Source organism: Xenopus tropicalis, chromosome 2 (genome assembly GCF_000004195.4).
Source record: "Xenopus tropicalis strain Nigerian chromosome 2, UCB_Xtro_10.0, whole genome shotgun sequence".
Classification (NCBI taxonomy): domain Eukaryota; kingdom Metazoa; phylum Chordata; class Amphibia; order Anura; family Pipidae; genus Xenopus; species Xenopus tropicalis.
The window spans coordinates 32,165,768-32,193,021 of NC_030678.2; the positions used below are offsets into that span (position 1 = coordinate 32,165,768).

A 27,254-nucleotide genomic window follows, 5' to 3' on the forward strand; every position below is an offset into this window, starting at 1 on the left:
AGGTTTGAGCAAAACTACTTACCAGGAATACATGGTCAAAAATCTCAGTTGGGCTGTCCATCTGTCCCAAGATGACAATCATCTCGTTGTCGATGAACTCTTTAAACTCCCTTAGGTTGCACACCATCTGCATTTCCAGCTCTGTCCGAATCTGCAGGAAACAAAGTGTTAATTGCAACCTACGCATGCATGGATCATAGTATTAATACAGCAGGTAAAGGGGTGTGCATAAAGCACTGGGGGGAATATAATGGCTTTTTTTGCTTAGTAGAAAGTTATGACATTTATATCATAATGTAATCAATTTCTGTGTAGGCAATTTCGCTGATTAGGTGGATTAGGAAGAACTAAGTAACTTTCCACTCTTGTAAAAAGAAACTTTCGAATAGTTATAGAAAAAAAACAATATATATTTTTAACATTAGAACAGGGATAAAGAATATGGTTGGGCTTTACTGGCATGATGAGAAGTTTTGGTCAGCAACAGCTTGAGGGCTACAGAGTAAATCAGTGGGAATATATTGGCGGCTAAGTCTTCGTTCTAATTAGTGCAATTACACATGTCAATTGGAAAATTGCTAAAATTTGAAATTCTCTATAGCGACCTAGCATTTCCATATGAACATATCTCACCTCCTTGGATGTGATATTTTCCAGGTCTTTTTGCATCATGATTTCTCGTAGCTTACTTTTAATTAAGCGCTCTGTGCGTTCCCGCTCTGTTGGGCTGTAAAACAAAACATAATTACAGAGCTTAATGCACTGTATAGTCACGCTTGTTATCGCAGGCACAAGTGTTTGATGCCTGGCAGGCATACGCTTCCCACAGTAGATTTGGATTGTCTAATGGCTGCCTACACTCATTCTCAAAAGAGCCCATCTGTCCTATACCTTTTCAGGCCTGGTATCAGCTCTCGCAGTCCATTTATGGTTTAGGAAAGAAGCGAAGCAGTAAAGGCATTCCACTCAGCTTGCTGCTTGGGGCCTTATCACCTACTGCAAAAATAGCCCAACTGATCATCAGGGGAAAGTGACTCTACACAGCTATCATTTCATAATTCTACTCACCAGTGAAACTACAGAAACATGCAGACTAGGAAATCTGCAGGTACTAGCCTCCTGTGAATACAAGAATTCTATTTACCCTTGCATACTGAGGGGGAACTTACACATCAGTGAACAGCACTGGGGAATCGGAGCGGTGTGACTGCACATCTTGCATAGCATTCCATTCATTGATTGAGCACTGATCAGAGTTGATGTGACTCTCATAGTAACTGACCCAGGTTAGAAAGAGACTGCCAGGGTAGTAGTTATTGATGCGGGCTATCTCACAGGCTTTGTGCAAACTCTGCAAGGCAGACCTGGAGAAGAAAAAAAAAAAAGACGGGAGATTAGGATTACATTTCAGATCAGAGAGTTTCGGGGCAGGGTTTAATGATTGAAAATCATTAAGAAATCAAGTTACCTTAATGTACAAAAATGTACAGTTACTCACCACATGGCTTGAACAGACACAGGCTTGAAGATGTGAACTCTGTTGTCTGTGGAAACGCTGAACCCTCTGTAAAGATTACATTTAAAAAATGTTGGAAAGTGTCACATTCCTTTGCCAAAGAATATGCTAAAATATTTAACAGCCATTTCAAATGTACATAAGGGAAATGTGCAAAAATAATGGTGCTGTGTTTGAAATGTTGAGTGCTGTCCTAGGAATGCTTTGTATAGGAGAGAGCTCAACATCTTCAAAGGGGAGTAAGAATCTCAAGAGGAAGGCAGGCAAGAAAAATATTCGCTGGCTGCTGAAAACTGCTTAATGCTAGAAATGACAGTTGCATCATTGTAACAATTCCAACAAAGGAGCGGTTAAGGGGAAGCAAACCCACTATTCTATGAAAGGTGAAATGCAAGCCGCAGTGCAAGTGCCTTGCTTATAGAGCTATGTTTGGCTGATGGAAGTGACATGGGTACAGTTAATAGTCTGCTGGAACTGGGAGAGCAAGACAATCTGGGACACAGTGAAGGTCACCTAAGGCTCTGGTGTGTGAAGACAGAGGTTTGTGAAGAGCAAAAACAGGCAGATTATGCCCAATTAAAACATTTGTATTAATTGCAAACATTTTTTTAAACTTAAAATTTTTATTGTTTTTGTTTGTCATTTTGCATTACAACTTTAGCAGACTGCATATATTATATATATATATATATATATATATATATATATATATATATATATATATATATATATATATATATATATATATATATATATATATATATATATATATATATATATATATATATATATATATATATATATATGGAAAGGTAAATAAGAGAAACAAAAAACAATAACAAATAACAACGAGAAGCATTGTTGTAGCGGCTCTGGGACCTATTCTTTTGGTGGAGTAAGGACACATACTCCTTTTGCTTTTAATTTCAAACATTTTTAATTACAACAGATATTTTAGTAAATATATTTATAAGTGATAGTAAATATAAAGCATTTACCCGTCTCCATCCAGATGTATAAGCGTGTCACTCCAGAGAGGAAGCACAAGGCCCATGGTGCACATACTGCTATAAAATAAGAACAGAAGGTACAAAATTAACATTCAGATGCATTTTATGGCATACATAATTACAGCCTGGCCATTAATAATTTCAACTAGATAGCTCATGTATGTCTGCAAGTGCAGTTGGGGGTCCCCGCAGTTACCTCAGTTCTTTAAAGGTACTTTAGTCAAAATGCAATTCTTGTTCTTTTGTAGATGCTCAGTCTTACCTGCTTTCCATTCTGAATTGTGCACTGCTGCACCTGTTAATGCAAGGGAGCCCTGAAGCTACTGCCATCTCCTGACCAGGCGGTAACTACAGGGTTCCTTTCACACCCAGCGTCAATAGACGCAGCACACTTGTCACAGATGTCACTCAAACACTGAACACAGAAATGACAGCAGAATGTCAAATGTGCAACTACATGCATGCAGAGTTTTGGTAGTCTTGACAAATCGTACCATTTGCAGTAGGTGCAAACGATCCCACAATACACGTTTCTTTGCCCAGTTTGTCCACCCAGGTGCCCATGCAGACACATAGTGAAAATACCACATAAAATGAGGTATCAGGCTGATCAGGAAGGCTGTTATTTTGGTCTCATACACAGGCCAATAAGCTTCCTGGATGCAGCAGCTTAGGGGGTTGTGAGAAATGCACTCTTTAGTTGTATAAGAAATATCTAAGAGTGCAAATAATTATGCTTTTAGACTTATCACTAATAGACCAGTAAATATTGGCCAGATAGCTAGTTTTGAAAAAACCATTAGGCCAGGAACGCATTGGCACAGCCCAGTTTTAAGGTGGCCACACACGTGATGGATCCGCCACACATCGTCAGGGCTGAAACAGCAGATGAGGAGGTAGAAACAATAGGATTTCTACCTCCTTCTGCCGATTCAGCCCTGACGGCAGATTTTGTTCAGGCGCCTTCTATGACTCGTTGACATGCCATACACGCACTGAATATCGTACGAAACGAGGTTTCGTATGATAGTATCGGCACGTGTATGACCAGCTTTAGGCTGCGTGGCTGGCCAGATCAGGCAAAGATCCACATGTTCGAGAAGATTGCCCCCACCCATTACTGGAATAGAAAACAAGGGTTTATTAGGTGCCCAGGTGTTAGTGGTGCCTGCACATTCTGAGGGTAAGAACAAGAGAGTTTTTATGCTCTCTCAATTCCCTTATATCGCAGGAGACAAAAGATCCAAAATATCTGTACATCTACGTGAATTGTCAGGTTCCCACTAAAAATATCCCCCCACACCAAAAGGTACATTAGGAAAACCTTTCTGTTTCCATAAACTCATCACACATTCACAGCTTAGAAGCCCTTGATACTGACTTCTTCAGGGTGTTCAACATAATGAAGTCTGGTGCTTTTTCCAGACAATTACACAGGTCCACAATTTTACCTTCAGCGACTGCTGGGAATCATAATGGAAGGGTATTGTCAGACATTGTGCTGCCTGCATGGTAGGCAACAAAATGTCCTGTAAACTCCTACCCAAAATCCTGATGGTTCACTCAGTGTCAAGAAGAAAAGAAGCACTGGACTTCATTGTGTTGCAACAGTCTGAGTGACCTGAAGAAGTCATTAGCAGGAGCGTCTATGTTGTGAATGTGATGAGTTTATGGAAACAGACAAGGTTTTCCAAGGCACCTCGTGGTGTGAGGGATATTTTTAGTGAAAACTGATTAAGGAAGCCTAGCAACCCATCAAGAAACTTGTCCTAAATATTGACTGCCATAAGCTCAGGAAACTTGACCTGCAAATCTAAAAAAAGCTCAGCTTCTTTGTGAATTTCTCCTTTCCTTTCTGTTAGCTTAAGGAATCTGTCACCATAGATAATCTATAGAAAGGCCACATGGCACCAACTCAAAGTAAATTGTCATGAATGATATATTCTCCCATTCTTTTATCTAACAGAAATACAAAAGTAGAAGTGCACAGAGTAACACCTCTATATTTATAGGAGCCTTTCAATCAGTGCCTATAACCTCTTGTTCTCAAACTATTGCCCAACCACAGCATGACCGGCATGCCAAAGGCTACCTTTTAGTGGAGAACCACATATAGATCATAGCTAATGAGAATGTTTCAGGCAAGTAATATGAAAGTGTCTGGTAATCTACTGTATTATCTTGTAGGTGGGATAGGTGGTGCAGTAGTAAGAGTTCAATAAAATATGGAAGGTGGCAAGGGTGCCTGAACTTTGGGAGCTTTTTAGACACAACCTATCATGCCCTACGCCACTCAGGGTGGGTATATAAATACAGGGGACTCCCTAAAAATACCGGTGGGCTGCAATGTTTCCATCTTTCCTACAAACAAGAAAGTGGATGCAAACATCACATGCTCAGGACATACCTGTCATTACTGGCAAAATCCATCCCCAGGACAATGCTCTCCTCCGTGTCCTGCCTTCCATTGGTTGAAACGACAACCATATATCGTGTGCGGTTTTGATATGTACTTTCCAACTTTACGGCCTAAGAGAAATAAATACATATTATGAAGCATGTTCTATAATGCAGGAAAAAAAACAGATTTAGAACATTAGATACAGCAAGCTAAAGATTTCTATGTCCCGATACATTATACATTTTCTGCAAGAATTGTGAGATGTGACACAGACTCTAAACCCAACCTGTTACATTATAAACCAGAAAACTAACACTGTACATTATATTCTCCACAATAGAAATGTGTCAGCACCACCCTCTATAACACAATTAGGGTTACGCCATAAAAACGTGTACTTGGCAACCATGTGTAGCTATTTCTACAAGACATATTAACAAAGAACAAGCATGTTTAGGCCAGCTTATAGGCAGTGTATTTTATTCTGAAAAATGAAATACATAGGAAGCGCTACAACATAGTTTTCAATTGCTCATAGCTACCATGGAAACACTTTACTTCACTAGTTAAAAAAAAAAACCATAAACCTAACATTTTAGGAGCCAATCAGCAGAACAATGGGAAGGGAGCACGATAGCAGCTCCCTACACCTGTGTTGCTAAAAGTGGCAGATATCAGAATAGCACTCAATTGAAAATAATCCAAGTCTTGCTCATGACTCCTCCAGTTACACTGAGCACAATAGCCTCTTTGAATAGACTCAATGCACTGGGATGGCTGCCTACACACCATATACATATAGCACAATTTACAGTGATCATACATTAATAACAATTCCCTGTCCCAATGAATATTATAATCTATGCCACTATCATATTCACACACAGTAGGGTCAGTTTCACCAGAAGCCAACAATGCTGCCTATGTGTTTTGGTGTGCGTGAAGAAACCCTAGAAGCCAGAGGAAACCCATGCAGACAGATACATTAGAAAAACATACCACGGAGAAAGTGCCCAGGTTGGAATTGAACCTTGTACCCCATTACTGCGAGGCAGCAGTGCTAACCACTGCAGCCATATTACCTTAGACTTACAGACAAACTACAGCCCAAATATTTATGCAGGGGATTAACTCTGTGACAATGGCTAATCTTTAGATGGTTTGCCTTTGACACCAGCCATGACAACACTTTGTGCAGGCTACGGCCCGCATATCATCTCTACATTAACAATTGTTGAGCAGAGCCGGATTAAAGGGTTGTGGATCTGTGGGTAACAATGAGAAAAACAGTCCCTAGCTAAGCAGAATTTTGTTACATGCAGCATCTAAAAAAGCTTTATTTCTCCCACCCTTCCTTAAGTTAAGGAGCCCAAAAACAAGGTCATAAACGTGTGTAGTGCATGGTTAACAGTAACAGTCACACAGAAGGGCCATGCTTTGATGGTACAATCTTCTAATGAGTCTCTCTCTGAAGTGCATGTAATTGTCTCCAGCTATTACAGTAAAACTGCCAGACAAAAGTTAAGTCTATGAAATGGGGACAGTACTTATCTTGAGCAATTACTCCTACAAAACCTTTCGCTGACAGCTCCCATATAATAAACAGTAGCCCTGGGTATCTGGTAAACAGTCTGACTGAATGCATAGTGATCCCATAACCAGATCTGTGGTTCTAGCATACTCAGATATGCACTAGCATCTGGTCGATGATCAGATAATCTGATTGCCCTGTAAGAATACAGTATTCTCTCTAACTGCCAATTTATTGAGTTCTTTCAGGTAATAAAAAAAAGAACAAGGGGTTCTACCATTGCTGGAAAAGGATTTCTTCACTGTCGCAGCAAGCAGATAAATCCATTGTTATGATTTATCACTTGTGTTTCTGCTTAGCCCCTCTCCTATTTATATTCCAGTTTGCAATTCAAAGCATTATCAAGAAGGACCCTCAGAACCAGATAAGAGAACAGCTTGACTTTTAAACTGGAGAGCAAACACAAAAATAATTTAGAACTGATAGGAGAAAAAGACCAATTACAAAATATAAATAGTTAATTCTGAATATAAACTGGCCCCTTTCTTCCTTTGCCCATATTTTTGCTCCTGAAGGATGGTCACTTATATAACTGTTTCTGATTTAATAATTTTGTATTTTATTTCTAGATAGTCTGAATCACAGCAGTGGTGTCCTGAGATTGATTCAGGCCTGGGCACTATCTGCAGGGAGTTTGTATGTTCTTCCCATATCTGTGTGGGTTTCCTCCAGTTTCTTTCCACACTTCAAAAACATACAGGCAGGTTAACTGGATCCTCTTAAAAACTGACCCCACTGTGTGTGAGAATGTGGGACTGTAAGTTGTTAGTGGGGCAGGAAGGTTCTGAGGTAAATTATATATAATCTCTAAAGCACTGTGGACTATGTTGCCACTTTATAAACAGAAAAATAGTTTTACTCCCTTAGAACTTTTGCTTTGGGTCAAGTTCTTGTACCAGTTGCCAAAAGACAGTGCTGTGAGGCATCACATCCTGATTTCTCACTCATATGAGCTGAGCACTCCTTTGGCTGGTAAAGTGAACTTTAGCAAGAGCGCCAGGGGTTGTATGTCCCTTGCATGCAGTTTCATGTGACCTGGGTACCTCTTTGGCCGAGAAGAACACAGGACGCGAACTTTAAAAAGAAAGCAAGAGATTGTATAACCCTAGCATGCAGCTACAGCTTCCCTGTAACTAGGCAATGCTTACATTCCTCTTCCTTTACAGTTCACAAGCTAGCAGGGTTTACAAAGCAAGCACAAGGCACGGATGTGCGCTATTGACAGGAAAATGCAGCTTCCTGCAGAGAGTGCTATATCAAAGAGAACATCTGTGTAGCTGCTCGGGACACCACAGGGATTACAGCCCATTGTGTTGCTACGGTTAAAGCAAGGCATCAGCTGGCTCAGCTGGAGTGTGCCCAGTCAGGGCTGACACTGCAAGAACTACAGAATTCTGTGCCGTGCCAAGTGCTCGGGAAATGGTGCGGCGCTGGCGTGTGTTTCCAAGAAGCTGTCTTGCATCACTTGCAGGCTGACAAAGGGAAGTGAGCAAGAATAAAGCATTAGTGAGATGAAGATCAAAGGCATCCATGGGTAAAATAGGGTGAGTCTGAGCCAAGCAGAAATGACAGCCAAACACAAGTGAAGAGTGAGCACCTTCCCATTGCACCGCTCACCCCAAAGCTTACCTGCAGCAATAATTAAAATTTCAAGCATGAACATATTCCACACTTCTGTGAATCAATAGGAGAAGCTAACTGGCGTCAGAGGGACAACTGGTGCACATAGTCAGTACAGGCTTTGGGCGCCCAGGTGCTCAGTACTGCGCCTATTTGGCTGGAACATGCAGGCCTGAACTGGGATTAACATGGTACTTCAAGTACACAGAGGTCCAATAAATAGTGACTTTCTATGGCACCTTACAGCAGCCCCACTGGCATTTGCCAGAATCCACAGATTGCCAGTCCGGGCCTGGTAACAAGGTAATGACAGTAAAAGGGAGTAGTTTACTATGGTACATTACATAAAACCATCTTTTCAAATTCTCCAAATCTCTGTTTCTTGGATAATTCGAACTGGCAAGCACAAAGCGGGTCATCAGAATCCTCCGCTGGGGCAGTAACACTAAGCAAAGCTGTTGCATGGGCATCCCTAGCATATCAGTGGCTCTTGCTCTTCTTTGCACTGAGAATTTCTGACTTCAGGGGATTCACTGCTGCCTGGGACCCCACAACAAACCAAACAGCTAATCCAAATAAATGCATTAAACTAGGGTTCCAGCTGTCATTGTCTGAAGTAAACAGGCTCACATTCACAGTATATCTGTTTGGTTCCACCATAAGTTGGAATTTTGCATGGAAAGGCATTTGAGCATTCCTCCAGACATGTGAGCAGTTGGCCAGGAAAAACACAGGGCCACTTTTTAGTTTTGCATGCAAAGTTGCCCCTTTAGCATTTTTGTGCCATTGAGCCTTCCATTCTGAATGGGCAAAAGACTGAAATATTATAATATAAGCGCTGTCCTACTGAAGGCCTGCTAGCCACATGTGACCCTTCCTAGAGTCTTTCTGTAGCAAATGCCAACACAGACAGTGGGTTGGGTAAATGCAGACCAGTGTATGCATGACCCCACAGGTCACTGGCCAATTTGCCCCAGCACGAGTATAAAGCCCTAGAATCTGGCCTTGTGGCAGTCCAACGAAAGTCTGGAGCATAGCATGAAGCCATGCCACATGTACCTGAGTTACAATGGCAGACAGCACTCCCCCATACTGCATAACATAGCAAGAAAGGAATGACATCTGTTTCGCAACACTCCTTGGCCCAACAGCTCCAGCTGAAAATATGCCTTTCTCCTTATTTACCCTGAACACAAAAGGGGAATTACTGGAACAATGAACTCAATTTAGCACAACGGCTATGATTTGAATTAATCTGCAGTTTTAGTAGGAAATTTCCCAGCACAAGCGCAACTGTGCAGAAGCATCACTATGAAATAAATGGAGTTATAACATATAAATCCAGGTTTAATAAATAGTTTATGGCTCTGGATCATGTCTAAAGCTCCCAGGATGATCAACAAGTAAGTTGCATTCTTTTTTTTTTTAAAAAAATAAAAATGGTTATTCTCCACCAAACCCTCCACGTGAAAAGCTCAGGCTGTGGCCACTGACTTGCATGAGTCGAAAGTGAAAAACCCTGTAAAGCTTTTAGCCACAAAAAATGAAGAAAAACCTTAACAATGTAATCTGACTGAATAATGATGAGATGATCTTTAGTGCTAAAATACAAGCTCATCACTTTAGATGAGGGGTCCCCAACCTTTTTTTACCCGTAACATTTAAGTATAAAAAAGTTGGGGAGCAACACAGGCATGAACAAAGTTTCTAGGGGGTGACCAGTAAGGGCTGTGATTGGTTATTTGGTAGGCCAAATACTGGCGCAATACGGGAGGCTCTGTTTGGCAGTACACATGGTCTCCAGAACATGCCTTAAAGTAAGAAATTAAAAAAAAAGCACCAGCTTTGAGGCCACTGGGTGCAACATCAAAGGGGTTGGAGAGCAACATGTTGCTCACGAGCCACTGATTGGGGATCACTGCTTTAGATACAGAATGACAATGTCCCCAGTATGTATAGCATCTTAGCCACCAAATGGCATTGAGGCTGTTCTGTCACATCATATTCTGTATGAACACACTAAAAACCATTATTGAAAGCCATCTATACAGAATCCACAGAGGCTAAAAAATGCAGTTTCAAACAAAAGACGTTAAGTCTTGAGCAACAAAGTGCCTTTTGATTAGCAAGAAGTGTTCTAAGTAACCAACACAATACAGGCACTGATCTCAGAAAAATGACTGAAGTAATGAAATATTCACTTGTCAGACAAACAGCTGAAGGAATCACAGATAACAAAGAAAGTAGGGCGGTATAAAATATGTCAGCACATTAAAAAGAAAAGCAGTATTTAGGATTGGGTCATATGATTCTGATATGATCATGTGATAGCAAAGCAAGGTTGCCCAGTCACTAACTACTTGTGGCTGCTATAGGTCAGCAAAAAGCTGGGAGGGTTGCAAGTTGGACATCAGGGTCTGAACCATACTGATTAACACTCCTACAGAGAGAGCTGCATTCACAATACAAAAATGATTTGACTTGGCTGGACCTGTTTTTAAGATGCTCTCAGCAGAACCAAAGGAGCTGAAAAGGTGGCTGAAAGTGCTAGTTCCCACTGGGGACATATAGAATTTAAGTGCATGGGAGGCTAAAGGGGGTAGGGTTTGGTGACCCTCTGCCTGACTATGGCACAGAATACTTAAAGATGAACTCACAGGAGCTTATCTTCAGTTTTCTAAGGTTGGTTAAATTGGGCAATTTAACCAAACTGGCCTGCATTCTGCCTTTGTTTGAAACCAGTATTTTGGTAGCCAAAAGGATCCCTCAGGGTGAAGACACATGGAGCTACTTAGTAGCTATTTGTCACGGCTAATGCCAGAAAACACCTTGCCATAGACAATACTGAGAATTGCCTCTGCTAAAACACAAGTATCAGTAAATGATCAGCACTGTCCGTTTCTGTAGCCATGACAAGTAGCTGCTACTAGTAGCTCTGTGTGTCTTCACCCTCATTGGCCAGCGTGGCTTTCCATGGGTTGTAAACCAAGTGCCCATTTATCCATCAATTCTGGCATTAGGTGGAACACTTGAACCTACCCTGCATTGCACAATGGTGCATTTTACCGCACCCCTCCCAAAAGAGTAACCAGGGTTGTTTAACAACAGCACATTTATCTGCTTATCTCTGGGGCAGCCGAGTATACATTTGTAACTTTTTACTGTTGCGGAGTAAAATATGAGCGAATGAAAGGCAGTGTTTATGATTGCAGACAGAACGCTCATGCTGAATGTTATCTGGTTTGGATACTGGAGATACTGCTACTGGGTGCGGCTTTGGGAGCCTGTGTGAAGCTCTTGTTCCCCAGCAGCTTCTGAATGGCCTTGGGAAGCGTCAGATGTTCCAATGAGCTCCATCACGTGACAGCGAAAGTTCAAATGATAGCCTACATGGAAAATAGCAAAGAGATCTACATGCCCTTTGGGCATATACAACAATATTGTCCTTTACGGAGAGCAAAATAGAAATGAAACAGAATGAGTTTAAGAATTACAAAGTAATACAAGGCTTGCAGTAAAACAAAAATCCATCGACACCTTTCAGGAATGATAAAACTGCAGAAGTAACACACATAAATAGACACAGACCTAGAAGAAATTTAGTCTACTTTCTGATCTAAATCAGAACCAATGCAAACAGAAAGCCACTTGCCTCTGCACTTTCAACTTCCTGTTGTGACTAAACGGGGGAGGGGGGGGACATTTTCCAGAACAGGAAGTAAAAACAGACAAATGTAATATGCAAATAGTGATACTGCCCCATGACAAAGCAGAAGGAGCACAATCATGCCAGCCCACAGGAAACCAGATCTGATATGCTGAATAATTGGTCGGGAAAAATACTAAAGGAAACAAGATACCAGATGGTTCATATTGAATTTATTTTCAGCATACACACACTTAAAACCTTCACAGGGACACAGGGTCGCAAGCGGTTAATTTTTTAATGACAACTAGATAGTTGGATAAATGTTACCTTATTAGCCATAGCAATATTATACAAGTTGCTCTACCCAGCAGCACAAAGGCCAGTGGCACACACCAGTTTCCGGCTGGCATATCTACGGACATGGGGGCAAGGTGCAAAAATGCATAGTTTAGCGCAGGGATCCCCAACCTTTTATACCCGTGAGCCACATTTAGATGGAAAAAGTGTTAGGGGGTAACACAAGCATGAAAAAGGTTCCTGGGGGTGCCAATAAGAGCTATAATTGGCTACTTAATAGCCCCTATGTGGACTGGCAGCCTACAGAAGGCTCTGTTTGGCATTATACTTGCTTTTATGCAAGCAAAACTTGCCTCCTTACCAGAAATTCAAAATAAGCCCCTGCTTTGAGGCCACTGGGAGCAACATCCAAGGAGTTGGTGATCAACATGTTACTCCTGAGCCACTGGTTGGGGAACACTGGTTTAGCGTCTCACAATGCAGGGTCTGTTAGTGTGTACACAAAAAGGGGCGGACACAAGTCGATTTGCCTTTATCTTCTGGCATATTGATGCTAGGGGAGTAAACGCTCTGTATGCCACTTACCTAAGGCAATTACTTAAAAAAGTAACTCTCAATATTTAATTACATAAGTGAACTGTTTTACAGGGGCATGAAAAGTAAGTTAGGGGAGAATAGGGGCTCTATTTCAAAGGCAAAAGACTACAGTCCTCAGGAATAAGAATAGTGACCCTAAGAAATGTTGATCAAAGACATTTGTTTCTCTTTAGTTTAAAGCCCATTTTGGCTAGCTCAGATGAATGATAATGTCTCGAGTCTTACTAGTGGCTGAACGTGTCGTCTGAGTGCTGCCAAGCTGGCAAAGCTCTGCAGTACCTAGTCACAGGTATAACGGATTTTAAAAAAAATGAAACTTACCAACCGGATGTTGTCCTCTGGCCGGAGGAGTGTAAACATAGCCTGCAGGTGCTGCTGCAAGTCCCCTGGAAAAAAAAACAGCATATACATGGTACTGCTTTCTTATCGGGTCTGTGTATAATAAAAAAAAAAAAAAAGAAAAGATACCAGCACAGTATGTACATGTGAGCTAGACCTAGATCACATAAATTTGCAAGCAAAATATTTTCTATGTATAAATGGAATTATTTGACTAAAATTTGTCACGACTGACATCGTGCTGAAACACCACAATAAACAGGCTTAGAGAAAGCCAAGAAGGAAGATGTATCACTGAGGAAGGGGTCAGTTCTGTGCTACTGCTCAGTGACTCAGATCACTGAAGACATAATAGTTCTATCTGCTAACAAGGTATTTTTAATGAATAGTGTTTGCGCAGAGCATACATTCTACTATTTTAAAGGACAATGAAAGGTTAATATAAATTAAAAGTAAGTCTAAAGGCATTCTTTTTAAGTACTTACTGCATATCTAAATTCCCAGATCCCTGCTTGCTTCTCTGAGATATGGTGCTGGCAGCCTACAGCAGTGTGAAGACTACAGTGACATCACTGAAATCTCTCTCCCCTTCCTGTAGGTGCCAGCGGCAGCCTTCCTATTCTCTGAGCATGTGTGTAACTTGATCTTGTCTCCTGCTCTGAGCTACACATGCCCACCAGCCAATCAGAAGCGGATCTGCCAGAGGGGAGGGGGGGAGGGAATGAAACACTGCACTTGTCAGTGCAGATGCAGACTTGTGGCAGATTTTGGCACAGAAGTGTATGCATTTTGCACCAAAATCCAACCCATGTGTGCAAAAGACAGAAGAGAGTGAATCCTATTTTTTTCTGCTGGCACTGTGTGGTTTAAGGATACACTGTAACAATTGTATTCCGGAGAAAATTCTGGGTTCTTGGGCCATCTTATTCTGTAGAAAATGTATTTCTCACCTTTATACCTTATATAATCAGCACTAACAAGAAAACAAATTCCTAAAACACAGTCTTCAGTAAACCTGTCAGCAGCTCATCGAACAGGTTCTGTGGGTTAAGAATGTATGTTTTTAAGTATATTTTGTTGAGCTTCACTGAACTGAGTTCTGTACAAGCCATTTAGGCCAATAAGATTTGCTGTATTTAATGCATGTATAACCCAATTAACTAATGGTTTCTTTACAGCTGCATCTATAACAGCAAAGAGACTCTCTAAGGCACCACTACATTTTATACAAGCATTCCATTAAAGTATAAGGAGCAGTTTTATATACTGCAATGTGGCTGAGAAATAGTGTGTGCTTGCAAAGATTTATTTTGGATTTCTAACCCCATGGGTAACATCAGGAAATTTGTTTGATTCTGAAAGAAAAGGTGGAAAAGGGGGGAAAAACCCACAACACTGAAATTGCTTTTACCAATGTTTAGTTTATATCTAGCAAACAGGAAAAACCACTACTCTGCAGTGCTACAGACATCTGTACAGTGTGTAAATACATACTAGAGTGTGGCTAAATCAAATCAGCAATATGGGGTATGGCGCTGTATAGTAGTGCCAGTATAGGATGTGTACATCCTTGTGTACGTATGACTAACCCCAAATGTGCTATATGTATCTAGATAGGAGCGTGTTGTATTTCTTGTGCACAATATTTATAGAATATTAGTGTGGTCTGTCAGCTTAAACACAAAGAGGTTAAAAGGATGTGCAATGCAAAATGATGTCCCATCAAGTCCTGCTTCAGATAAAATTAATTGTGGGGCACTACCTGTTCAAGCAGCATGTGGATCAATATGCACTGCATATCCCATAACTCCAGGTATACACTGGGGAACGGAGCTTGCCACTCGTTAGTCACTGGCTCTCGGGCAACTAGCATTTGTATCTAAGCAAGTGGTGCCCAACAGTATCTAAATAGTGGTGCCCTGGCTAGAATCCACACTAGAACTTAGATTTGTTACTTGTGCTCTCCAGCTTTAGAACAACTACCAACATTTCACACAAACTTTGCTTTTAGAGAATACTGAAATTTGCAGTTCAGCAAGAAAGCTGGAAAGATACAGGTTGCACACGTTCTTCTGCTGCCAGAAAGCCCAATCCTTGCCATTAGACACTAAGAGTCATTGGCATTACTGTGCTGCTAATTCTCTTTATTAAGTTACTTTACCTGAAAACATATCCATGTTTATTGGGTCCCTATTTTTTATAATTAGAGGAGACCGAAGACCATTTCTCTCCAGATGTTAGGGTATACTGGGAGACATTGCACCTTCAGGATGAAGAGCACAACATCCCTCCAATAAGGTGATATACACACTGCCTCTGAAGGTTCTGAGAAGAGCAGATCCTCAAAACATAAATATTAGTTTTTCTCCTATTTGCTTCTCTTACAAATTTAGAAATATAGATTTCGGATCTTGCAGAAAAGCCATACACAAAAAGCACAGTCTCAGAGCCGTTAGAGAGAAGGACACTTACCTGCATGTTTGTTGCGTCTGTGGCTGATTCTTGGTGTGGATGAGCCATTCCCTCGTGGAAGGAAGAGAGCAGCACCTTTTACGGTCAGGAAACTTTCACTAATGCTGCAAACAATAAGAAATATGCATTCAATGCATAGCAAGTCACAAAGGACAAATGCAAAAGAAGTTAAGCTAAACAACTTTGTTTCTGGGAAATTTCAGGTACATTATTGAAAATAAGGCATGTGATCTTGTACAGGACGGCATTCACCAGACTACAATGGCCATTGTCACCATCAAAAATGGAGATGGATGCACCATAATCCATGTGGCATTGGCTTCCCAGCACTGAAGTTAAACCAGGACAATTTTTGTTGATGATTTTTCCAGTAAAAGTTAAACAGACCGTGCAATGTGACAATTTTCTTTTCCTACAAATTCTGTTGGTGCCATGTGGGCATGCAGGACAGATACAATAGCAGCACCTGTTTGCATAGCCAATATCCATATCAAACACAGGCAGTTACTGGTGCCGGATCATTGCACAAAAGGCACCCAGAGGTTTTTCTTTCAACAAGCAAACTGACTTAATTGGACCGTCATTTAAGTAAATGTTAGCAAAAAGACTATGAACGTCACATCGCAGAAGACTGCCCAATGAATCGTATTACAGACAATTTTTTTTCCATAGAGAATGACGTAATATCATTAATCGTCTACAGAATAGAAATTGCAGATACTATTTAGGGAACAATGACACAATTTGATTACAGTAGAAAATGTTATTTTATTGCAAACACATTTCCCACAAAGAAAAAAGAAACCCCAATCTATATGAGAAATGCTCAGAGAATTCTAGTGTATATACTTATAAGTGAGTTAAACTGGCCACACACACAGGCCAGCAGTGTAATTACATTATGTAATTTACTCTTGGTTTGCACAACCATATGTGGGCCTATGGGGCTGGGAACTGGCAATATAATCAATTAAACAAACAAAGGGATTCAGGTTTGGGTGGGACCAATATAGCATGCTGTATATAGCAACAGACTATAATCAAAATTACTGTAACTGCAGATCAGAACAACTGCCTTGCGACTTACAAAGTACACTAAGGGAAGCTGAGGGGGGCAAAGTTCTGCACTTTTAAATGATTATGGGAAATAGGCAAACCACAATGAGCTGCAGGTGGATGCTACTTTCATTGCAGTTGCGTATATTAATGCACTTGTTAGAATCATGAGCAGTGTTAAAAATATTACTTATTAAAAAATATTAAGTCTATGGCCACCAAGTCAACATGTTAGCATTGCAGATGTGTAGCCTGGAACACTGCTTTTCACCAAACAAAAAGCTGACACTGCAGGAATAAATATGAGTTACTAGCACCTACATTAAAGTAGACCCAAGCAATGGAAGGTCTTTCCCCTTAGGGGCATGAGTTTCAAAAACGAGCTGCCCCAAATCTTCTAGTTATAGCAATCAGTTTAATATTCAGTTAACATATATATTTATATAGTGCTACTTGTATATGCACTGCTGTACATTAAGAAAATAAGGGCTGCATGGAGCTTGGCAAACAAACTAAAGGGCTAGTACCAGGATGGTACCAAAAGTGAATATTTTTCATACTATCTGCAAAGTGAAAGCTAGAACGAGTGGTCAGAGAAGTCTAGTTACAATGCAGTGAAGCCAGCAGCTGTATACAGGTACACACAGATACACACAGCGCAGAGATGTGCTGCAGCACGCTCAGTATGCACAGCTGACCCGACTGTGAACTACAATACACAGCAAGATCCGCAGAATCCCTCAGTAACAAGGCCCAGCACAGGCTTTTTGTTTCTAATCACTTGGAATCATCCCCAGATCTGGGCTCTGTTCATTTCATTTTATATGACATAAGAGGTGTTAAAGGGAGAACACGCCAGTTCCTGCAGCTACATTTCTTGGTCCTTTCGGCAGCTTTAAAGGAAGGTTTCTAAGGAGGCAATCGGTATGGGAATGCAAACTTTGTGCTTGTAATATAGGGGGGGGGGGGGGGGGGGTTCACAAATACCACAAATCTACTGTTTATATTAGAAGTGCACAAAAATTATACTGAGATCTACCAGGTTATGTAGATTTGTGCTATTAACTGCAAAGGGGACACAATTTCAAATTAGACACAGATTTGTTAGGGTACATTAACTTATAATTTAGCTGTGCCCCATGGGATTACCACTAAATATAATGATTCTCCCCCATTTCCTGTTTTGCTTTGTGCAACATTTAACTTTCAAGCCAACTTCCCTCTTGCGCGCCTGCACACCTGCACCCAGCTAGAAATCACTAGACTGTGCTTTTTCCCGACAACAAGCAATAGTATTGCACTACAATAGGCACAAACTCAGAAATGATGCTTTTCCGCTGTTTCAAAAGAAATAGGAAATCATTTTCAGATTACCTAAACGGTTTAAAAGGAACTCAGTCTCACAAGCAAAGGGCATCACTTCTGAGATGCTGGGGTGACCAAAAAAGCTTTAAAGGGGAACTTAATCTTGCATGCTTATTTTCTCTTTGTACACGCTTAATGGAAATATTAGGAACAGTATGAGTAGTTATGTCCCTACTGTTTTGCTTCTAAAGTTAAAAGGCCAAATATGAAACAATGGCTATGTAAGCATGAGCGAAACTGCACACTGGCTGCCCACAAGTCTCATATCCCTCCAAGTGTTCTTATGCAGAATCCAGACCAGTTGTGGCCCAGATCCATATGGGGCATAGGGCTGCAAATATTTCAGTTTGTCCTAAGTTTAACCCCTTCCCACCTACCTGCCCCTGCTCTGTGCTGCCATTGCTTGATATTGAAGTTACATACCTTTTCACATAAGTTACATAAACTGCATACGTTTGAAGCCTAGTGATCTTGCTGTGGGGCCTAATAACTAGTCAGTGGCAGTTCATAAAAATAATACAAATAATGAATGCGCTAATAAGTCGGTATTTTAATTGGGGGGGGGGTCATCTGTGGAGTTTATATGTAAGTTACGTTTATGTGTAGGGACCCAATGATATTGCTGTGGAGCCAAATAACCAGTCATTTCCCTGCTGGAAAGTTCATGTAGAAGCCGCTGATATAATTCAGTAAATGGATCCCACTATAAACAGTTGATGTTACTCTATAATAAGCATTTTATATAAATAATTAAAATGCATAATTAATGTGCTAATAAATCAGTTTAACTTACGAATTTACCTTATATTTTTTAATTCATTGGGGGTCAGTGGAGTTTGTCCCTGAAAAGCTTCTCTGCAATGTCTTTTGTTTCATATGCAAGTTCTAGGCAAGTTATGTAGTTTTCTAAGCAGTTTTTGCGGAAGTTAATTGTGTAAATTTCAGCATAATTCTATGCATAATTATGTAACCTGTGTAACTTTCGTGACGCGACCAGGCCCCCTTAAGAAAGAACAATTCCACAATTGTACCCCCTGTCCCACCCCTGATGGCGGCCCTGCTTTTATGTGTTCATAAGGACTGTACAGACAGAAATAACCTACCAGAATAAAGTCTGAGTCTGAGACAGGGGTCCTGCAAACATAATACCAGTACCCCATGTCTAAATACTACTCTGCAGTGAAGAGTTACACTTTTAACACAGAATTATACTATTATTTTCTTTCTGCTCATAAAAACAAACTTGCAGTGGTTTGCAATGTTTGCGAAGGGTCTCGGGGCGTAAGCAAGATGAGTGCAGGCATAAGAGTAAGCTGTTCATCTGCCTGTTTCCTCTATAATCGGTTGCTTCATTTTAAATCTTGGTTTTTGTCTCTTTTCACCACTATCCTTTGACCTGGGTGCCTGGGCTCTTCCTGTGCTGGTGATGCATTTCTGGACAATGTCACAGGGGCCCACATGGAATCTGGGAGATTACTTCATATATAAACACTTTTGTCACGGAGCCAGGCCCTAGAAGCAGATTCGCTTTCTTAACAATTTTCCCATCACATTACACAACCCACAACAGGACACCGCTATCTAACTAAACAAGGAAGGATGAGGCTTGTCTACGTACACTATGAGACACAGGCTTGGGCAACAGGGTCAAAGAGGAAAACAAGAATGCAGAATGAGGAAACCACACTTCCTTTCCACCGGATTTATCATTTTGGTATGGACAAAAAAATCAAAAAAACTACCAGGAGTATAAGCAGCACATGTAACAGTAAAAGTATTATTTTAGACATTAAGAAATATCCAATAGTGGAAGTATATTGAAAATTTTACTAATTGCAAACCCAACAATGCAGGGAAGAAAGTGTCCTGAGCTTCAAGCATGACAAAGGGCCTTTGGCCATGGGGACCCCCCTCTATCAGCAATATTGAATGAATTAACATTTGTATATTTGGCCCAATTGTCTCTAGCAACATGAAGAGACTTAACACTTCATTATGATGTGCTGCTACAATTATCATCATCATCGAGTATTCATAAAGTGCCGGCATACTGTATTCCATAACACTGTACCATAAATGGATGAGAATGCCCAGCTCACATACCAGGCTGAGGGTAAAGCGCACAGTTTGTGTAAGAAGATTAGGAAGCCTGTAAGCATGAGAGCAGAGAAGCGTGGGAACACACTGTAAAATGTATATTTGCATGAAACATCTGTGAGTGGAGGACCTCAGCATGGGAGCAGGACTTCAGAGTTCAACTCGGCTCATCTCCGCATTAACTCTTTTTTTGCTCTGAAAGCAAAGTTTGTGCTGCTTTCAGAAGGGCTTGATAGCTCCTTTACTAATATTTGCCTTAAAAGAGGTTGTACACCTTTGCATTAACTTTTAGTATGATGTTGAATGATATTCTGAGACAATTTTAAATTGGTCTTCATTCTGTTTTATTTTTTGTTTAATTATTCCACTTTTTATTCAGCAACTCTCCAGTTTGGAATTTCAGAAGTTAACTGATTTAAAATACCTTAGAAACCAGGGTACCTATGCCCACCATTTGAATTTGATTGTTTGCCCCTAAGGCCCAACGAGCCAATGTGGCCCCTCATACAGTGGAAAATCAAACCTGCCTGATCAAGATCTGGACAATTTTAGGCCAGATATCGGTCGGGTAGGCCCATTGGGGGTCCATGTACATGGGCAGGCAAGTTGCTGAAACGGTTTGAAGGACCCGAATTGGCAGCTAAAATCTGCCCATGTATGGCCACTTTCAGGTGGGTGTATTGAGAGAAGTTCCGCTCGTTAGGTAACCTCGCCAAACAAGCACATTGCAACGTGTATGGCCACCTTTAGGCTGAGTTTCCTGACACTGATGGCAATTAGCAGCTAACTGCTTTCTCTTGCACCACAACTTCTTTTGAGAACACATTGCACCTTTTTGGTTAGAACGGATTGCATAAATGCATTTTCTATATATTGCTAGCACCATTTAGCACCTCATATCCTGAAAACCAGATTTTTAGATACTCCCATATTATGGGTCACTTTATGAACACAAGGGAATCCCATCAAATGTATCCCCAAAGCAGCATCACACTGACACCCCAGTTGGGTAGGAGACAGTGAGATTATACTCACTACTGGAATATGGAGTAGCACAGGTGTGGTTACCAATACCTGCATGTGTACTAAAACAAGATTTCATTGAGCAGAACATTGAGAATTGCCTCGTGTATATATGCTCTAATAACAGGTGCATGGCCCAGCCATGTTTTTCCTCGCCTATTTGTTTATCAAATAAACTGTCCTTTCTCACCTTTTAGGTTTCTATTTTTACAGCTGACATCCACATAACCCCTAAAAGTTCACAGCTATTTTTTTTTTAAAAGAATGCCCAGAGCAGATTTGGCCTGCAGAATAACCTGACAGTGAAGGTCACTATAACTACAAACACCCTATAGGACATGCCACCAAGATATGTGTTTGTAATGGAAAGATTCATGTCCTGGGAGTTGGACAGACTTGTCTCTTTCCTAGACACATGAACCCAATTAAGTTTTCTCTGTGTAGAAAAACATTTCAGTTGATGGCACTAAAACAAATGTGTCCCATGAAAAGGAAATGTGATCATCTAGTGCACAAACTGTCTAATATGGAGAGTAAAATAAGGACATCTTCCATGGATTAAAGGGAAAGACACAGTATTTGAATAACCCTTTTAAATGCCCACACTAGTGAAACCTCTATATATCTCCATAATATTTAATTCACCAACCACAAGTGAATGGTGTTTCTAGTGGTCACATGGTGCTAGTACAAACTAGAAAACCTAAGTTGTGTGATTTATCTTATTTTAGCCAGCTTGAGTATATTTAGAACCAAAGTCTGACAACTAAAATGGGAAAAAGTCAGCAAATTATTTATGCTTTAACATTTTTCTGCAGCCTTATAAGGGTGGGGATATCAATGATGGCATCATTTTAGGGTATGTATTTAGTTGTTCTTGCAGTTAATAATCCTGGGTTTTCCCATTACCTGCTGTTTAGACCACTCAGACTTGCATGTACCCAAGAGCATAGCCCTGTGGCTGCATGGTTACACCAGGATCAGAGAGGGCAATATTCAGATTGTTGCCAAAGCAGTGATTAATGAAAGCTTATCTAAGGCCAAATCTGCCACCTACAGAAATGCACAGAGCTCCAATAAAAACTTTATATGAAGACAGAACTGAAACTGCTCACTAAAAGCAAAACAATTAAAAGAACAATGTTAGAATAAATGGTTAAAAACAAGTTGGAGGATTACTGCTGGAGTACACGAACATTATCTTTGCTGTATGGAGCCACATATCACCCTGAGTAGCAGAAAACCGATTCCCAATGGTATAGATATTCTTTGGGGGCAACATCATCATATCCCCAAGGATGTGACTAATAGGCCACATTAGCCTCAGCTCTGTTTACTGATCTACTTTACAGAAACATCACAGCTCACTCTCAGTTACAAGTAGTTGCATGCCATGGGCATGTAAGGGCAATGTCAGACAGGGCAACTCCACTTATTTTGTACAGCTACAAGCTTTAAAATGTTTGGTATTGCCCTGCCTGCCATTGCCCAAAGGACAGATGCTCCGCTATTTGCAATTTCAGATTACAAAAGACAGTCTTGTGAGAGCTCAGCAGTCACACTTTGACCCACAGATGTGCCAGGAAACAAGCTCCGACAACACTGCCGACAGTCGTGATAACTGCCTGCTAAAACCTGGAATCCAAGGAGTCAATTGCATATATAAAATTGGCTGCCACCGAGCAGATGTGGAACTGTTATGCATGGAAAGTTAATGTTATCTTACATCCCAGCCCTTGGGAACATAGAGACAGCTATGTTCCCCCAAACTGACACCTGACCAGCTAAGTTGGGGCTGTTACATTTTGGTTGCTTTTTCCTCTTATTAATGAGAATACGATGCCCAAGTCACACTTGCCTAAAAAACTGCTGGTATGCCAAAAAATGAGAAGGCCGTTGAATAAAAATATACAAGAGACTAAAAGTCTACTGTAAGCTGACTAGCTGAGATTGGCTAAGGTCAATATACTGTCTCCTTCCATATTAGTCAAGGGGAGAGCAAACTATATTTAGCTGTGGTATGCCCAGAACTTCCCTGACAAAAAAAGACTCAAGCCCCCATTGACTTGTCTGAATTAGGCAGTGGGCTGACGTCCCAGGCTGGAGGGAATGGGGAAGAAGGAATATATTAAGGGTGCTGAAGCATAGATAGCTCTGAGCTGCATTACAGTCTATCACCATTTCTTTTATAGCTGTACTGTAGGTCGGCAGGAAAAATCTGCATGCACACAACCTTTAAAAGGTCTCCAACACCGCAGTGAAAGATGCTTTCTATTTAGGATGTTACTACTAAGAATAAATTATATATATATAAAATTCAAAAAGACGGGTGCTTCACTCACACACACAAAAAAAAAAAAACAGGGGACCAGGTAGTCCATGACCCATGACTACTAATAATTTTAGGTTGAGTGCCCTTCCTAGAACTCAGCTGAATGGGAGGGATGAGCAGGTGCCATACACGTGTGAGTGTGACTAGATGATACAATGAATGAGGTGTAGCCATTCATAATAACTCCCTCTTCCTATGAGTAATTGCCAGGTAAATACAGATAATTGGTATTTCTATGCAGCAAATTAATACAAGATTTTCAAGTCCATCCTATTTTTAAAAACACAAAATATTAAAGGAAATTAAGCCATACAATATTAAAGATGGCCATACACGCTACAATTACAATCTTTCTGACAACCATTGGTCATGGGAAAAATTGTTTGTCTACTGTACTCTACTCTCTGCTCTACTCTAGGAGCTGAATCCTCAGATATGTAGGTAAAAACAAAGGAATTCTTATGCCTATCTGATGATTCAGCATTAACGTTACAATGTTCAGGCACCTTCAAAAGGAGCCTATCATACGTTTGTATGAGAATATTGGTGCGTGTATGGTCACCTTAGGATCCACAGCTCTATACTTATAGGAAGAAGATACAAACCTTCACATATACACACAGCAAACAGTTTCCTATAAATACATTTGTAAAAAAGGGTTTAAAAAGGAGCACAGCCAGGCACGTGATAAATGCTGATCAATTCTTAAACTGAAATAGTAAATATCACTTATCACATAGATATCGTGAGAACAGTATTGTCTTGCAACAGCTATATCCAATTAGTAGTTTAAACAGAGTTTTGTCTCTGCTGTCTTGACCCTAGGCCTGACTACTGAGCTGCCCCAGAGCCCTTACAAACATGAAGTGCGCTCTGCTGAATACACCCCCCCAAGCCTGGGAACTGTCAATCACTCTTTCCATGATAAAGTAGAGGAGGTCAAGGAGGGTTATTCTGTATGAGCAATGCCCCTGTGACCTCTGCCCCAGTTAAAGCTCTTTACCCATTAAATGAACTTCTACAGAAATCTACAAGGAATGCTCCATGTACAGAAGAAAGAGAGGCTTTAGCATTTAGTGCATGTCTATACAGAGCTAACTGAATATAATGGGATTATTTGTTTTCAGCAGACTGCTGCAACTAGTAGAGTATAAACATAACTGAAAATGCAGCCCACCACATACTATGGATTATGCCCATAAGTCCCAAGTAACTGTATTACAGTGATCCCTGCTGTGCTGCAACAATTTCAAAAGCAGATTATGCCCATGGCCCACCACTGGCTCAGTTATGGTACAACATATTCAAGCAATTCCTGGCCAAAATGAAACTGTCAGTTGCCATTTAAGTCTATGACAGGCAGCCCAAACAGCGACAGCTGTTTCTCCGCAGGCAAAAATCTGCTGATACAGCAAACACAGAATATACAAGATATACTTTAAGATCGCATTCATTATAGGGATAGGTTAACTGAAGGGTAAAAGCTGGCCATTCACTAAAAGATCTTTCCCCAATATGCCACCTTGACCCGATCATTTGGCCCTTTGGCAGAACAACAGAATCACATAGATGGGATGCAGGCAGTCAGGGCAAGGACTGCATCAATGAGTTGGACTCTTAAACCCAGATATTAGTCAGGGTGGCCTGTTGGAGGACCCAATGCCCAGGCTGTTACTGTATTCCGCCAGCAACTTTTATCAGCCCCTGTATGGCCACCTTTACAATTCATACAGGCAATGTCAGCTGAAATGGAAATAAGTAAGAATTACCCCTTACAAACCAGATGTAGCTGCTGTGTCACAAGGGTTGATTTAGGTCTATTCCAGATGCTATTGCAATTCAGCACACAGGTTAGAACCACACTTATCTCTAAGGGCGAAGACACATGGAGCTAATAAAAAAAACAATGTTGATCATTTACTGATAATTGTCTCTATGTGTGTTTTAGCAGAGGCAATTCTCAGTACTGTCTATGGCAGGGTATTTTCTGGAGTTTAGTAGCCTTGAAAAAGTAGCTGCTACTAGTAGCCCAGTGTCTCTTCACCCTAAGGGCAGTGGCACACGGGGAGGTTAGTCGCCCTGCCCGTTACCGAGGGCAACTAATCTCCCTGCAATGCCATCCCACCAGCAAGAATGTAAATCGTCGTTGGGCTGGCATACGCAATGCTCTGTTTTCCTGAAGTTGCATCTCAAGGAAACTATGGGTGACTTCGGTAAAACGAAATGACATGTATGCCATCCCACCGGCAATTTACATTCTTGCCAGTAGAAGATTTGTTGCAGGGCGACTAATCTCCCCGTTTACCTCTGCCCTAATGATGAATCGGTACACAACAGGTTGGACCAAACAGACTACATTTACAGCTATGACACACTGAGCTACTTGTCATGGCTACAAAATGCCCTGCCATAGACAATACTGAAAATTGTCTCAAACAGATTTTGTAGCCGCAACAAGCAGCTCCTTGTGATATTGCCCTTAGTCCAGCCACTTGTGTCCTGTTGGAGGTGATGAGTGAATGATTAATATCAAGAGGTTTTGATTTAAACTCTGAAATGTTGTAGCCACAGTGATCCCTTGGGGGCTGTAAGTGATTGCCCACAGGTCCTCCCATTTCATACATCTGCTAAAACACCATCATAGACAAACAAAAGAGGCCTGGAAACATAAGGGTTTGTATGTTTTTTACTGCTACAGGTAGTATATTCCAATGGTTTCTCTGGTTTATATGCTAGCCTGTAAAGTGCATTGACTACTTGTATCAAGTAAGAAACAATAGTAGGCGGTCAGCTAGGGAGAAAACTTCCAGGATACAGAAGATTATAATGTAACGTCAGCAAATCCAGGATATTGATGCGGTTAACTGAGCAAAACTTCTGAATACACTGCATTGAAAAGATTTATTTGTAGGGAAGCAGACACCCAACTGCCATGATATTAACTCATTTAATGTTAAAAAAATATAATGAGAAATTAATAAAATGAAGGCACATCTTGTAGTAGTGAAACATTATTCCAAGATCTCCCTTGCCATAAATACAGAAGAGGGTATTCTTGGAGCTAATCCACCTAACAACTTAGGTCACAGGCTGAAAATGCTCAGCCTAGTCTTGGCAAGGGGAATATTAAGTTCATACAAGTTGCAGTTCATACAGTGCTGCTTATCTATAAGTAAGACATGGATCAAAGCAAATAGCATAGTATTCTTCCGCCGAATGTTGGGATATTGGTCGTATGCTTAAACGGAACAATTGAAAATTAACATTCATATTAAAATTGTAGAATAAAAGTACTAAAAATCTCAAATCGGAGGATGTTCTGAACATAACATATGACACCCAAGGATATTGTGAGATAAGATGCAGGGCAAGTTTAAGATGCTGGTTTGAGTCCTTTAGACCGATTTGATGGCTTATTTGCCCGTGTATGGGGACCTCCCTATGGCCCTGGCCACCGATATCTGGGCAAAAATCGCCCATTTTCCTGTCAGATCGGGGACTGCATCAGCTCTTTGATGCAGTACTCAGTCAGACAGCTGCTATAACTGTTGTTGTAATTTGATAGTTTGTCCAATGGCTAAATGAACAAAATAGTCAACCTTAGGTGGGCATATTGAGAAAATTATCTACGGCTACTTTTAATCATCTGGCGACATCTGGACTGAAAAAGGTGCAGGATCACCCTTAAATAAAGCTTGGGACACTATGCCCATTTTTCCCCACACAAATCCCTTTGCTGGTTAAGACTTGTGCTGTGCTCAGCTTTAAGCAACTTTTGCACCTACGACTATTGTCCATTGTCCTCTGCTTAGCTATACAGGCAGATCTCAGTCTTCCAACTGCATACTCATCATATGAATTTTCATTCGCATTAACATTTATCAAGAAA

The 27,254-nt window shown here is 40.8% G+C and overlaps 1 protein-coding gene across 5 annotated transcripts in view; it reads right to left on the bottom strand.

Annotated features, from left to right (window-relative positions):
* Positions 1–27,254, bottom strand: part of ssh2 (slingshot protein phosphatase 2) — a 131,063-nt gene that overhangs the window by 17,842 nt on the left and 85,967 nt on the right. For 3 of the 5 annotated variants that reach the window (XM_004911699.4, XM_004911701.4, XM_002939404.5), the window contains 8 exons: positions 15,493–15,596; positions 13,003–13,067; positions 4,934–5,055; positions 2,515–2,583; positions 1,499–1,564; positions 1,170–1,364; positions 634–727; positions 23–151 (listed from right to left, as the gene is read on the bottom strand). In XM_004911699.4, the coding sequence (XP_004911756.2) occupies positions 23–151; positions 634–727; positions 1,170–1,364; positions 1,499–1,564; positions 2,515–2,583; positions 4,934–5,055; positions 13,003–13,067; positions 15,493–15,596 (844 nt within the window). The remainder of the gene's footprint in view (positions 1–22; positions 152–633; positions 728–1,169; positions 1,365–1,498; positions 1,565–2,514; positions 2,584–4,933; positions 5,056–13,002; positions 13,068–15,492; positions 15,597–27,254) is intronic. The other 2 variants (XM_004911700.4, XM_004911702.4) reach the window with 1 other exon arrangement.